Genomic DNA, 13,964 nt, shown 5'->3' on the forward strand with positions numbered 1-13,964 from the left:
GTCAACCTACCAACATGTTTTTATGACCACTATGACTACAAATAAGAAAGGTAAAAAGCAATCTGTTTCATGTTATCTAAAACAAATGCTAGATAGAGTAAATTTGATTAGGCAGAAATCACAGAATGTCAATTTTTATCCATTCCCCTTGTGTCCGAAAATCATAATATGACATCAAACCATGTTATTCAAATAAGTCAAAACATGTGAAATCGTCACTGGGATTCCTTATAGGTGTTATTGACCGTAAGTGACACATTTGACCCATTTTGGGTTCTTGTCGCTATTAACTTGAAAAGTATAACAGTAAAAGATGTTAACAGAATCAAATAAATCAGAAAGTACAGATCTTCATTTTAGACAACATATAACTTAACTGTTGATTGACTACTGTTAATAGTGTTCATTTTTAGATGCTGATTTTTCCCCGTTTTCTTGATTTTTTTGTAATAAAAATACTTAATTAGAATTCCAAAGAGCATAACTGATAAAAAAAAATCAATTAACACAAATCGTCGGTGGACTCCTTATAGGGACAATTCTCCAAAAAATATTTATACAATCACATTTTCAACATGTGTAGCTTCCCTGTAGTTTCTAGAACGCTTGTTAAATGTCTGCCTCACATGAAACAATGATCAAACCTGACCGCATTTACGCGTATATTTAACCAATTAAATATATATAATTTCAAAACACAAATCATCAAATGATGAAGGGAACATTCGTAGGTAAAGCATCGGTAAACTGTGTTTATCCTGTATGAATTCAATATCAAATAGACACTTTGTATTGTGTTGTGAATTAATTTTGTTCAACGCTGCTTCAGATGTTTCGTCTAGATATGTGTGACTGCAAGGGTGCCTGGGAAATAGACATATGGTCACCTTTGTTATTTTTCTGACCGGTATTAAAATCCTTGCCAAAGTGGAGCGTCCTTTTTGTTGTGGGAAGTGTATGAATACGCAGCCACGTCCGGCCAGATTAAGGATATTATCTCAGACAGAGTGTCAATATACATTTCCGGTTGACCCTCATTACAGAACCTACCTATTGTATTTATTTTTAATTTGTTCGCGTCCTAAATAAGCATGAAATAATTGCCACTGGACGTTAAGCAAACATCAATCAATCGATCAATCATCTAGATATGTGTCAGAAACATTTCCGATTCATATTATATTTACCAAAACGATAATAGATGAAGCATTCAAAAGTCTATTCTGTATCGACGTTCACGGCGGAGATTCCAGACACATGAATAAATGCCAAGTTTATTCGTGATTTGTTTATAACTACTCTCTTCTCAATTGTTTTTTTTGGGCCGGAAAACAGTAAGAAAATATGCGTCGCTCTACAACGGAGAGATTTCAAGATTATTTATAAAAATAAGGAGATATGGTATGATTGCTAATGAGAAAACTATCCAACAGAGGTAGTAAGCAATATGGTTGCAGATGATATTGATATTTTTTGAAATACAGGTGTGAGTATAATTTGGAAAAGTACAACAAACAATGAAATAACTTGAAAAATAGCTTCTCTAGAATACTATTATACTAGTATATCAAAACTGTTTAACTGTCAGAGTTGATGTAATATTTTTTTTTCAAAAATTAACTACTCTAAATTGCTGCTGTATAGCAAATTCATAGAGGTGCAATGTGATTCGTACATTGTACATCCTTCTTATTTTATATAAATTAGTAGATACATAAGATCTTTAAACATTATTGCTAATTACAAAGAGGGGGATGGCATTGCTTTAGGAATGTAGGATGTAGGGATAAAAAAGTAAGGACATGGAATATAGGGGATTAAAAAAGTGGGAATATTAGATAAAGGGGATCACAAAAAAGGACACGGGAAAAAGAAAGTGAAACAAGTGTAAAGTGGGAAAAAAATACAAAAAAACGGGATTTGGGAAATGAATGTAACACCCTGTGTTACATCCTCTTCATAATGAGAGAAAATTCAAAGTGTAAACTAAGGGTAGCTCTTAATACGGATATTTTTTGCTAGAAAGAATGAAGGGAAGTAAACACATTTTCCAATTTAAAATACGATTCTAAATGGCAGGTGCACTAAGTCCACAAGCGTGCAACGGGCGATCGTATCTTTTCCACTAACAATCCACACGGAGGTGCTTCCATTATAAAACAAATCATTGAGATAATAAATAAAATTGAGAATGGAAATGGGGAATGTGTCAAAGAGACAACAACCCGACCATAGAACAGACAACAGCAGAAGGTCACCAACAGGTCTTCAATGCAGCGAGAAATTAACGCACCCGGAGGCGTCCTTCAGCTGGCCCCTAAACAAATATATACTAGTTCAGTGATAATGAACGCCATACTAAACTCCAAATTGTACACAAGAAACTAAAATTAAAAATAATACAAGACTAACAAAGGCTAGAGGCTCCTGACTTGGGACAGGCGCAAAAATGCGGCGGGGTTAAACATGTTTATGAGATCTCAACCCTCCCCCTATACATGTACCTCTAGCCAATGTAGAAAAGTAAACGCATAACAATACGCACATTAAAATTCAGTTCAAGAGAAGTCCGAGTCTGATGTCAGAAGATGTAACCAAAGAAAATAAACAAAATGACAATAATACATAAATAACAACAGACTACTAGCAGTTAACTGACATGCCAGCTCCAGACTTCAATTAAACTGATTGAAAGATTATGTCTTCATCATATGAATAAACAATGTTTCAAACCATGCAAACTCTAGGTTATAAGGCGCCCTCTAAAATGTTTAACCAAGCCACATTATATATGTGCCACTCCTAAATCAGGAGCCTGCAATTCAGTGTTTATTGTCGCTTGTTATTGTATATTGTTTTTATTTTTCGTTTAATATTTTGTACATATATCAGGCCGTTGGTTTTCTTGTTTGACTTGTTTAACATTTGGCATGTCGGGACATTTTATATCTTGATATACGGCATGGGTTTTGCTCATTGTTGAAGGCCACACAGTGACCTATAGTTGTTACAGTTAACTACTACATCATTTGGTCTCGGGTGCATAGTTGTCTTACTGCCAACACATCTTACCACATCTCCTTATTTTTACCTTGGATATAAAAGTTTGTAACATGAATGGTAAATTTTGCTTTGATCTTCTAGTGAGTTAACTTCAGTTATTTTTAGAGGAGTGCGTTAACTGAAATTTCTTTTTAGTTATTTCACTCTCCAATCCCGCCGTTGAGGACTTCTCGTTTGAATAGCATAGAATGGGAGAAGCTTAAACCAGTGCATTAACTTCTATCTCAAAAGTTGTTAATGCACAGTCTGGCTCCGCCTCATTGGGGTAGTAATTAGGGAGCAACCGTTTAACTTCAAGGAGGGGGGGGGGGGGGGGGGAGGGTATGGTTTTTTGTCCGAGTCGGAATTTTATTTAGTTTATCAACACTATCAATCAAAATATTTTTTCAATATTTAACACTATAAGCTATTGGGAAAATCTGGATTCAGATTTTTTTTGTCATCTGCTTGACCAGAATATTTTTTTTCATCAAATTGGGGATCAGAACATTTTTTTAGAAACAACCATGGATACCTGTTTTATCGTGTCCAAATTAATAATAGTCTAAAAAATATATGGCACTTGATGTTTAGTAATTTTCTTTATTTCATAAAGGTCTATATTTCCGTGTATTGATCATGCTTCAAACATTTGTCCCTGGACCTTACACGCATTCAGCACGCAACCATTGCAATCAATTAACCGATCTTTTCCCAGTTATTGGGAATGAAAGAAGATTATTTTGAATTACCTTCATAATTGGTATTAGGAAATGTTTCCTTTTAATCACAACGTCCTTTGAAACTACACGTCTTTTTTCGGGCAAATAAACATACTATTAGAATAAAATTTTGCATTACCCCGTCACCTCCTCCGTTTTTTCAAGAATTTTTGAGAAGAAAAAATATTCAACAACTCATAAATGACTATCGAGTATGAATCCCACGGCAACAATTCTTTTAATTTTAAACGTACCTTTTTCGGACATACAAATCCAATTGACATCTGCTGCATGTGTTAATTTTCTGGAAATCAGATATAGCATCACGCCACTATTTGATTGACATATCGAAAAGTGCAGTAAAGTTTTATTGATCAGGATTTAACCTTTGACATGTGTCATAGCCCATTAATGTTACAAATCATATATAGACACGCCTTACTCATTAACATATTTAATTCACTCAAAGCTACGCTTTTCGTGAATTAAATAAGTTAATTCGTAAAAGGCGTGCTATATATATAACTTGATAGCATGTTTCCAATGTAGATGATGCAAGTTAAAACAATTTTCAGAATCATGTATGTGATACACTTTGAGGGTGTTAGCCCGAATGGGTGTATCTAATGTACACTACGATATTATTGTCAATGCAGAATGATAGTTTTCAATAATTTAGGAGGGGATCTTTCAGCGATTTAACCATATGTTATTGAAAAGCATGAGAAATGCAGGGTATCCAATTTCATTTAACGACGTCTTGGTGTAAATACCATGATAAGAGTTTTTGAATTTGAAATTCGATGGCGAGTATTATAGATGCTTTCATGTACGTAATGTTGAACATGACATGGCATTGAAGAATCTGTACGAATATAATGTATTGATTTTATTAATAAGCTATTTTTCCACGTAAAATTGATCATATAGTTTCAAGTAAATTCAATAACTATTTGTTTAAGTCAGACAACAACGATTAATCTTGACCGGAAGGGTTGACTGGGGTAAAGAAATATTGTAATCACCGGACATCTCCCGTACGGACCCGGCAGTAAAAGCTTACTTGCCAAATGAGCTTATGTTTGGCTATGAAATATGTTTAAATACGCGGCAATGTACTGTTGGATTTGGACGGTTCAATGCCTTGTGTAGGGTGAAGGTCAAGCTTTCGCCATGTAAAAATCCCTTGTAACAACTTCCTTAAGGGTCCGTTGGTTGCGTGTTGCGAGGGAAAAATTATGCCATTATTCAACATACCCCCCAAAAACAGTCTAACTTACTTGTCTATTATTCTGTTAGAAAGAAATCTAAATTTACGTGTTATAGACTATGTGGATTTGATATTAATGAAAAAAACACAGAAGTTGGAAGACTTTAAAGTTATTTGAATGGATTTTCTATTGTACAGACAATAATTTACGGATTTCAAAGCTTTATACATATTAACTACATGTATGTATGTAATGTGATGCTGTCTTCATAAATACTGGCTAAAGAATGATTGATATGCTGTATTTATCAATGGTACAGCAACCTAACGACAAACTATCCCCTTTCAAAGTATAATGAATAACAATCAAAGAAAAGTACTATTTTTAATGCAAGAAAAAAAAAACTGTATTTATTTGAATTTAATTTAGTTTAGGTCTGAATACGTATTCATAAGAGTTTATTTCTGTATACTTTGATGTTCTACATATCCGTCGTGAAACCCATTTACCAATTCCAATTTCAGCATGGCGATTTTTGAGATTTTGAAATTATTAATATATTATAAAAAATATTGACTATCCCATCTTGATTTGTTTCACTCAGTTATGTCCCGAATGTTGATGAAACATAGTACATGTATAATCTAAATTAAAGAAAGTATAAATATTTAACTCAAACAAGTAAGCAAAAGTTTTCCCATTTTTCAATAACAACAATCTAATTGCTAACATTTCTGTTGAAGGCAATTTTGAAATAAAAATAAAAAATGGTACATGTTTGAGTTAAATCTTTGGACTGATTAATTGATTGTTTTTTGCTGACATGGATAAACATTAAAAACATTAATGTATATATACATGTATTCATATTACATCATTATGATCATACTAATGAAGGATATCTGTTATCCGAAATATTTATTGATACTTATATTATTTTACTGTATCCTTTTTTTAATATTGGTGTTGTTTTGTACACTTTTAGGCGCATATATAATTTATTTATTGTGTACACTGCAGTATTGTTTCTCATAACGATAAAGCGTCCTCGTAAAAAAGATCGTTGACTAATTTCTAGATGTTTTATATATATATTTTCTCCCAATTGAAACCTCAATAATGCAAATTTAAAAGAACGCTATCTTTGTTTCTGGAAAATAAAAATACAAAAAAAAAAAAAATAATTCGCATGCAAAACGTACATGTATATTAAAGCTAAATACCTTTCTGCAAGACTAATTCTAACGTTAACAAAATATATTTGTCAAAAGGATATATGCATGTAGTGTGACATTCCAGGCTGAGGGTCTATACTAAGCTGGGAATGTCACATTATATTATCTTGTATTTAAAAAGTGTGCAACATCAACGTTCATATATATGTACAGTGCCTTGAAAATACAATGTAAGAGTAGATCTAGTTCTTTACTTCCTCACTACATTTTGTAACATATGCTGGAACCTATGTCCCCCCCCCTAACTCATACGGAAACACCGCCTAGTATTGTGAAGCTGCTTATCCCCTTCTGTAACTATAGTTGATATCAGGAGGAAGTAAATAATCAGATTTACCCTAACATTGTTCGGTTGATTTTGTAGGTACTATATAATAATCCAATCAGACACATGGTATTTCCTAATCATAGGTATAATTTGCAGTTGTCAATACACATAGTCAAACATATAAATATGCATGTATTTATCAAAACGATCATGCAACCAATAGTTCGAGATAGAAAACTTGAACTACATGATGATTTAATAAGTGAAATAGATCTACATGTACGTACATGTAAAAACTGTCATATTCCTCACAAAATATTAATAAATAATAAATGTAATGGACAGTAACAAGTTTTACAACAATTAATTGTCCAGCGTGGTGGAAACATGCCAACATGTGTCAAATATATCTAGAGACTTGTCCTTTTGATAGATAGCTTTTCCCGTGTATCTGATGAAAAATTTAAATGTTGACACTGTGGTACAAACTGTGATTAACAACTGTCTTTAATACGTCTGTGTGGTTTGTTAACGACATGTAGAATTAGATGTTGAATTATCTCAGTGTTTAGATACAGATAACTACACTGCTGAAGATGACGTCTAAAGGATTTTTCACTAAAAGAGGAATTTTCTTTTTCTTTTGTTTATTAGGTAAGATCGACTATGTTACTTTTAAGTCCGTTATTAATGTCATTATAATCTGGAATTTATAAGTACTATAATTATATATAAATGTACTATACAGAACTAAACTCAGTCTATATATATAACGAAAGCTATGTTGTATATTCCCTACAAGTAGTTGTCCGAGGGTGGTACTGAACACGGTACAGGCGGAGTTGCTAAGATAGAAATATAAGTTCAAATCATGCATGGTCATGGTTTAATCTGCCTATTTTTCATAACTATGTCCCTTTGATATCTTTACTTCCATGTATTTATAACCTATAAAAAGTAAAATGACAAAAAAGTTAACAATTATAAAATTTATACTTTATTTTCAGATTTATTTAAATATTCGATATCGTACAGTGTGAGTGATGCAAATTATCTTCACAACCTGTTATTCAATCAGCCTGGTTACAATAGACTGGTCCTACCAGACTATCCAATTACTGTTAGTGCAGAATACAACATGCTGACTGTTAATTCTTTGGTAAGTTGTCTCCCTTTTTGTTTCCTTCAACTTCGTACCGTATTTGGCCCTTTTAGCTTTCTATTTTCGAGCGTAACTAATGAGTCTTTTGTAGAGGAAAAGTGCGTCTGGCCTACAAACTTCAATCCCAGTTTCTGTGATGAGTTTTTTTCAATTTCGAAAATATGAAATTAAGAATCGAAAAGTGAGTTTAACTTCAGATGGGTTTTTTTCAGGTTCTCTGTGTCTCTATTTATTTCTTGTTCTGCTTTGCTTTTTTATGTGTAATTTGCAGCCGAGTGGCATTGAGGACTCAAAATTCCGAAAGGTTTTGCCAAATGCTGCTTAGGTAATGTGTGTTAAGGGAATCAATTCCAGTAGTCTAGCTACACGCAATATGACCAAGCAACGAATTCAGAATCCATGATTATATCAATTATGAAGTTTAGACGAGATCAATACTTTATATATGGACCTGTTCAGTTTATATTGACCGAGAGCGAAGTCCGAGTGTCAATATATTCTAACAGGTCCATATTTAACGTATTGACTGAGTAAAAGTTCTATATTTATAATTACATATGTAAATAGTGCATGTTTTTTGCAAGATTTGTAATATTTACCGTCAATATACATATACATAGAAGCATAACGTCCATATACTTAAAAATAGAAATAAGGCTTCAGATACACGGAATGTCCTTTGAATCACGTGATCGTAATAACCAATGAAAAAAGAAGAATTCTACACCATTTATGTAATATGTCGAATTATTTTTATAGCAATTTGTTATCCGTTATAACTAACTCTAGATACATAATTCAATATATCCGACATAACAAACATAATCACAATCTTAAATATAAAATCGAAATGAATTGATATGTCTTACATGGGCTATCGTACTTTTTGAAATAAAAATTAACACAAATAGATTGAATTCTCCCTCTTATATAGTCCTATGTTTTCTTAACCAGCTCATGTCAGGTTAATAGCGTCTTGAAGCGGCATAATTTTGACATAACACATGTACAAAAAAAAAATATATCCGACGTATCAGACACACATATACGTTAAATGCATTTGAAATTAGCGAAGAAAATATTCAGATGTTGGTAATAAAAACAAATAGCTGGTTTTATTGTTCGTCCTTCTTCATAGATTGTGTTATTTCACTTCGTGTTTTTTTTTTTTCTGTTTTGAAAAAAAAAAAACAAACAAACAAACAAAACCGACCGAAAAACCTTATATATTTGGGTAGTTTTATCCTGCTCTTTTTAGATATCATGTGCTCAGTTATCATATAAAATCCTCAGTAATATATATGCAATACTAAAGACATCCGGAAAGGCAACATCCATTTTCCATTGGTAGGAATAAAATGTGCTACTCATTTATTGTATACTTTTCAAACATAGTACACTATTTGTTAGTTTTGACTGGAAATGCATAGTAAATGTAGAAATGAAAGTTTAATCTAAAAGCGACAACGGTGGTCAAAATTTTACTGCGATTTAAGACATTAGACATTATGAAAATGCTCTGGATTAGCGTCAGGGCGACAGTACCATCTGCAAAGTTGTCCTTGACCTTAAAAAAAACCCAGTGTCTTCTCGAGTTAACTATGCAAATATTATGAAAAAAGCCTAACAAAATTGCACAAAACAATATAGCGATTTCATTTGAAAAAATTAAGTTACTTTAAATTTATGTTTACTGGCACGTGTAATATATTTCCTTTCTTTGTCGCTTCCTAAAATGAGTAGTTCGAAAATATTTCCAAATAGTTTTTTTTTTTGCTTTATGTCAACAAGCTTAAACTTGATCGTTTACCATTATTCTGCGTTATAAAATTTACCGATATGATGTCTTTGTGTCGATGTAATTGACTGTTTTTGTTTGTTTGTTTTTTAAATTTGTTTTATCTTGCTGTGCATATTCTAAATGAATTAACGCCATTTGAACTTGTTAACAACAGTAACTGTTGCCTGTAGTATTATAAATCGATGGATTTCCTAACTTATTGAATTTATTTTAGGATATGAAGTCACAGACATTGTCAACATCAGGATGGTTTACAGTGGTAAGTAAATCTATTTAAGTTCCAAATATTTTTTTTTCAGCGAATTGAGGGAGGGTCATTTTTGTAAATATATTATGCATAATGGTACTATTATATGACCTGTGATTATGTACGAAAGTCTATTTAATTGTAGATAATACATGCTTTGAACATAATATAAGGAGATGTGGTATGATTACCAATAAAACAGCTTTCCACCAAAGTTCAAATTTCAAAGTTCAATTATAGGCAACCCTATGACCTGCAACAATGAGAAAAACCCATACCGTATAGTCGGCTTTCAAAGGCCCCGACAAGAAAGATATGAAACAATTCAATTGAGCTCACTAACGGCATATTTTATGACAAAACAATTTACTAAAAAACAAATGTACCAACGACAACCACTGAACTATAGGCTCCTGACTTGGGAGAGGCACATACAAAATGTGGCGGGGTTAAACATGTTTGTAAGCGCTCAACCCTCCCTTAACCCGAACATAGTTGGCAAAAACAAACCTTTTGTTTGTTTATTTATATGTTAATCATTTTTTATTTACAATTATCGTTTTCTGATTTACTGTAATTGTATGGGACATACATGTAATGAGAGGGAAACAGCTGTAACTCGTATCGCGAAAGTTCTTCCATGCAAAATGTACTGTTACAGTAGGAGAATGTTTATATGTTAAAAATACAGTATCAAACTTTAAGCGATTGTATGTTTTCGTGTATAATGCTGCTATATCTTGTTTACCTGGATTTAAGATGTAAATAATATTAAATATAACTATTATAGTACATTTATGAAGATCATCATTTACTGTGTCGTACATTTTTCAGGTTTGGAATGATAGCCGATTGGCCTGGAACAAATCGTCCTATGGAAATATTGAATACATATATGTACCTGGAGACTTAGTTTGGCACCCTGAACTGATTGTGCAGAATTCGTACGTAGTTTTACCATACAAATAAAAACACTGTTACAACAATGCAGTTAACAAATACGTGCACATATTATCTTAATTTTGTCTTTATATTAATTTTCTGACATAAGGAATATTTGACAATCAATCATGATTCATAATTTCATTTCAGTATTGATGACTTGAGTAATCTTGGTGATGATACAACAGTTCGTATACGATACGACGGAGAAATACGATGGGAACCATCTGCCATTTTGTCTACGTCATGTGACATGGATGTCACGTTCTTCCCATATGACAGTCAAACTTGCGACATAGAATTAGCTAGTTGGGGTTTCCACACAGATGCCGTCAACCTAACATTCTTGAAAACGAATTTAGATTTACAAGACTACAGAATCAATGGAGAATGGAATCTTGTATCAACCTCTCAGCATTCATCTGAGCTCATAGAAGAAGGACTGGTGTATTCGGAACTCTTGTTCCGAATAGTGTTTGAGAGACTACCCAATTATTACATCATGAGCGTTATAATTCCGGTTATTATAACAGCTGTATTAACATCTGTAACTTTTATACTACCCGTAGAATCTGGAGAAAAGGTCGGATATATCCTGACAGTGTTACTTTCTTTGGCTGTTTTATTGACGTTATTTGCAGACAATATGCCTACAACATCAAAACATACTTCAGTTCTAGGTAAATTTACAGTATACAATTTTACTCGTTTTAATTACTATACCAGAATTTGGATTATTTCACCAACATTCGGAAAGATGTTATAAAACATTGTTCAGATGTTTCCAATAATGACAAGGATGACTGTCCTGTGTTAGATTCAAGATGCAAGAGCAATTTTCATAGATATTGTTATGTATAATAATGCTATTTTAGTAACCAATATCTAAACATACATGGAAAATTATATCGAAAATATGCAATCGGTTCTGCATAACATTTTGACTATCGATTTAAGGTTGGGTAAACTTACACATAACTGGTACTCATATTACGTTCAGAAGTTCTGTAGAATTGAATTATTACTCGAATATTAAATTTTTTTATTAAGGGATTGGGAATTTTTTTCACCAAATAATTATGATATTTTGTTTATGATATCCGATTTTTATTCAAAATGGAAATACAGTCAATCACTTTGAAGTTTATCTTTTAATTGTGCGTAATCATTATTCAAAATATAAATCTTTTTTTCATTTTTCTATTTTTCAGTGGTATTTCTTACAGTAACATTAGGAATGGCCTCCTTTGTGATTATCGTTACGATATTGATAATAAGACTTTATCATGAACCGGATGATTTTATTGCTCCAAACTGGATGCATTCTCTGGCGAGGAAATGCAGGAAATCACAATACAGCGCCGTAGATACAAATCCAGTTGGTCAAAGTGAGTTCACAGAAAATAACCAACCGACAGGCAGTGGAAGCTGTAAAGAAAAAGTTAGTTTGAACAATATTAAACCTTCATACACCAACACAGAACTAGCAGAATTCTTTGATAATTTTCTGTTTGTTGTGTTCACGGTTTTATATGTTTTGGTAACCGTTTGTTTCACTATAACACTATGTGTTGCAGAATAATGGAGGCAGGAAATGAAACATGAGGAATACTTCAAGAAAATCGGCAATCTAGTATAAGCAAATACTGGTTTTACGTGTACATTGCAAGTTAATGTTCGTCAACAATTGTATTACATTACTCAAATGCAAAAGGCTTGTCCGTAAATTGTCTGGAATTTTTTATGCTTTTTCCGATTTTAAAAAAATTGTCGTTTTTAAAATTTGTTGAAGGAAAAGTTGCACAAAAATATAACAAGTATAATCAGCAAGAATAAAAACTGTTCATAAACAATAAACAGTTGTAGTATGTTATCGATTAGTCAATTTTGTAAGAGAATCTGTCATGTACTGTAAGTGTAAACCAACTATACATTCGCGTGTAGATAGATTTTCATCTTCTCTTTAATGAATACATCAGTAACATTAGATACTATCGAAAATGAAGCGTTGCGAATTCGATCAGAAAGAATGGAAAACAGGAAAGTATCAGCGAAATATGTTTGTTAGCAGTATACAAAAGATAAAAAAATAAATTGTTAGCTATATTCAGTAATAAATTTTGATTTAGTATAAAAGATTGATATTACTCAAAATATACATTGTACGCATCATCAGAAATAAAAAAAGACAAGGATAACTGATGGTAATGTGAATATTCAATTTGTATATTGAACAGATATATCATGTTAAGGAGGGGTATTTGCGAAAAATACCAGTCGAGAGAATGTTAAATTTCGCGAGCCGTAAGGCGAGGGAAATTCATTCTCAAGACTGGTATTTTTCGCAAATACCCCTCAAGTACATGCTATATCTGTTTGATTACACCGAATGTTAACGTTCAAAAACGCATTGATGATCGTGACGTTACAAGCGTCCAGTCGGATAGAGTATTTTTTGGCAAATACCACGGCAGAGAGGGTAAAAAAGGCATATCCTTTTTGCATATACCCCGGCGGCGTTAAAAAATGAACGATATTCATTTGATAACAATAAATTGGTGAAAAATAATACACTGGCTATCAACCAATCAAAACCCAGAAATTTTTACATAAGGTGTAATTATGTTTTAGATCTTCACATATCGTAATAATGTAATTAACGGAAATACATATATACAGATAATTATACCAATCATCCATCATTTCAAGTAAAATAACGACACAATGAACGGCTAAAACTAATATAAAATTGAACGTATTTGGAGAAATGTCACTTCGCAAACTAATTTAAGAAAGATGGTTTCATTAAAACATTATGCTCAAGTCAATTTCTTGTCCACTCCTATTTAGAAGTAGCTATTAGTGATGCATTAGGGATATGCACATATGATAACAAACATTTGCACATATTTTAGCGCGATTTAGCTCCTGCATGCTGTTTTAGAGTATTTATTCTCTTTTAAGATTGCTATATATATATATACAGGTATGGTGACTCAATTTGCATTAGCTGATTTTTTCTATTATGCTTTCTGATCTTAAAGGCTAGCTTTATTTATTTCCTCTGTCCTGTTGAGCAAACAAAAGAGAAGGGAAGCTGATTAAACTGCATATCAAATATCAATCACAATTACCGATAATACAGGATGAAATAACTAAATCTTAAACATATTTATGCTGTGATTACGTTTAATTTCTTTTGCAAACCACGTGACTTGAAATATTTTTTTATTCTTTTGTCCGTCTACCAAAATTTCAAAATCACACTTTGTTTCTAAACCATAATTAAGCAATTAGAAGAAAAGGCTTATCCTGTCTAAGCATTCCGTACAGT

General features: G+C 32.3%; 1 protein-coding gene across 1 annotated transcript; it reads left to right on the forward strand.

Annotated features, from left to right (window-relative positions):
* Positions 1-6,878: 6,878 nt before the first annotated feature.
* On the forward strand, positions 6,879-12,800 carry LOC127720239 (neuronal acetylcholine receptor subunit alpha-3-like). The gene is made up of 6 exons (XM_052226728.1): positions 6,879-7,132; positions 7,486-7,637; positions 9,656-9,700; positions 10,523-10,632; positions 10,781-11,310; positions 11,842-12,800. Exons 1-6 carry the CDS (start codon positions 7,075-7,077, stop codon positions 12,210-12,212), a joined length of 1,266 nt encoding a protein of 421 aa, XP_052082688.1. The 5' UTR covers positions 6,879-7,074; the 3' UTR covers positions 12,213-12,800.
* The last annotated feature ends 1,164 nt before the right edge of the window (positions 12,801-13,964 follow it).

This window comes from Mytilus californianus, unplaced genomic scaffold (genome assembly GCF_021869535.1).
Source record: "Mytilus californianus isolate M0D057914Y unplaced genomic scaffold, xbMytCali1.0.p SCAF_11, whole genome shotgun sequence".
In the NCBI taxonomy this organism is placed as follows: Eukaryota; Metazoa; Mollusca; class Bivalvia; order Mytilida; family Mytilidae; genus Mytilus; species Mytilus californianus.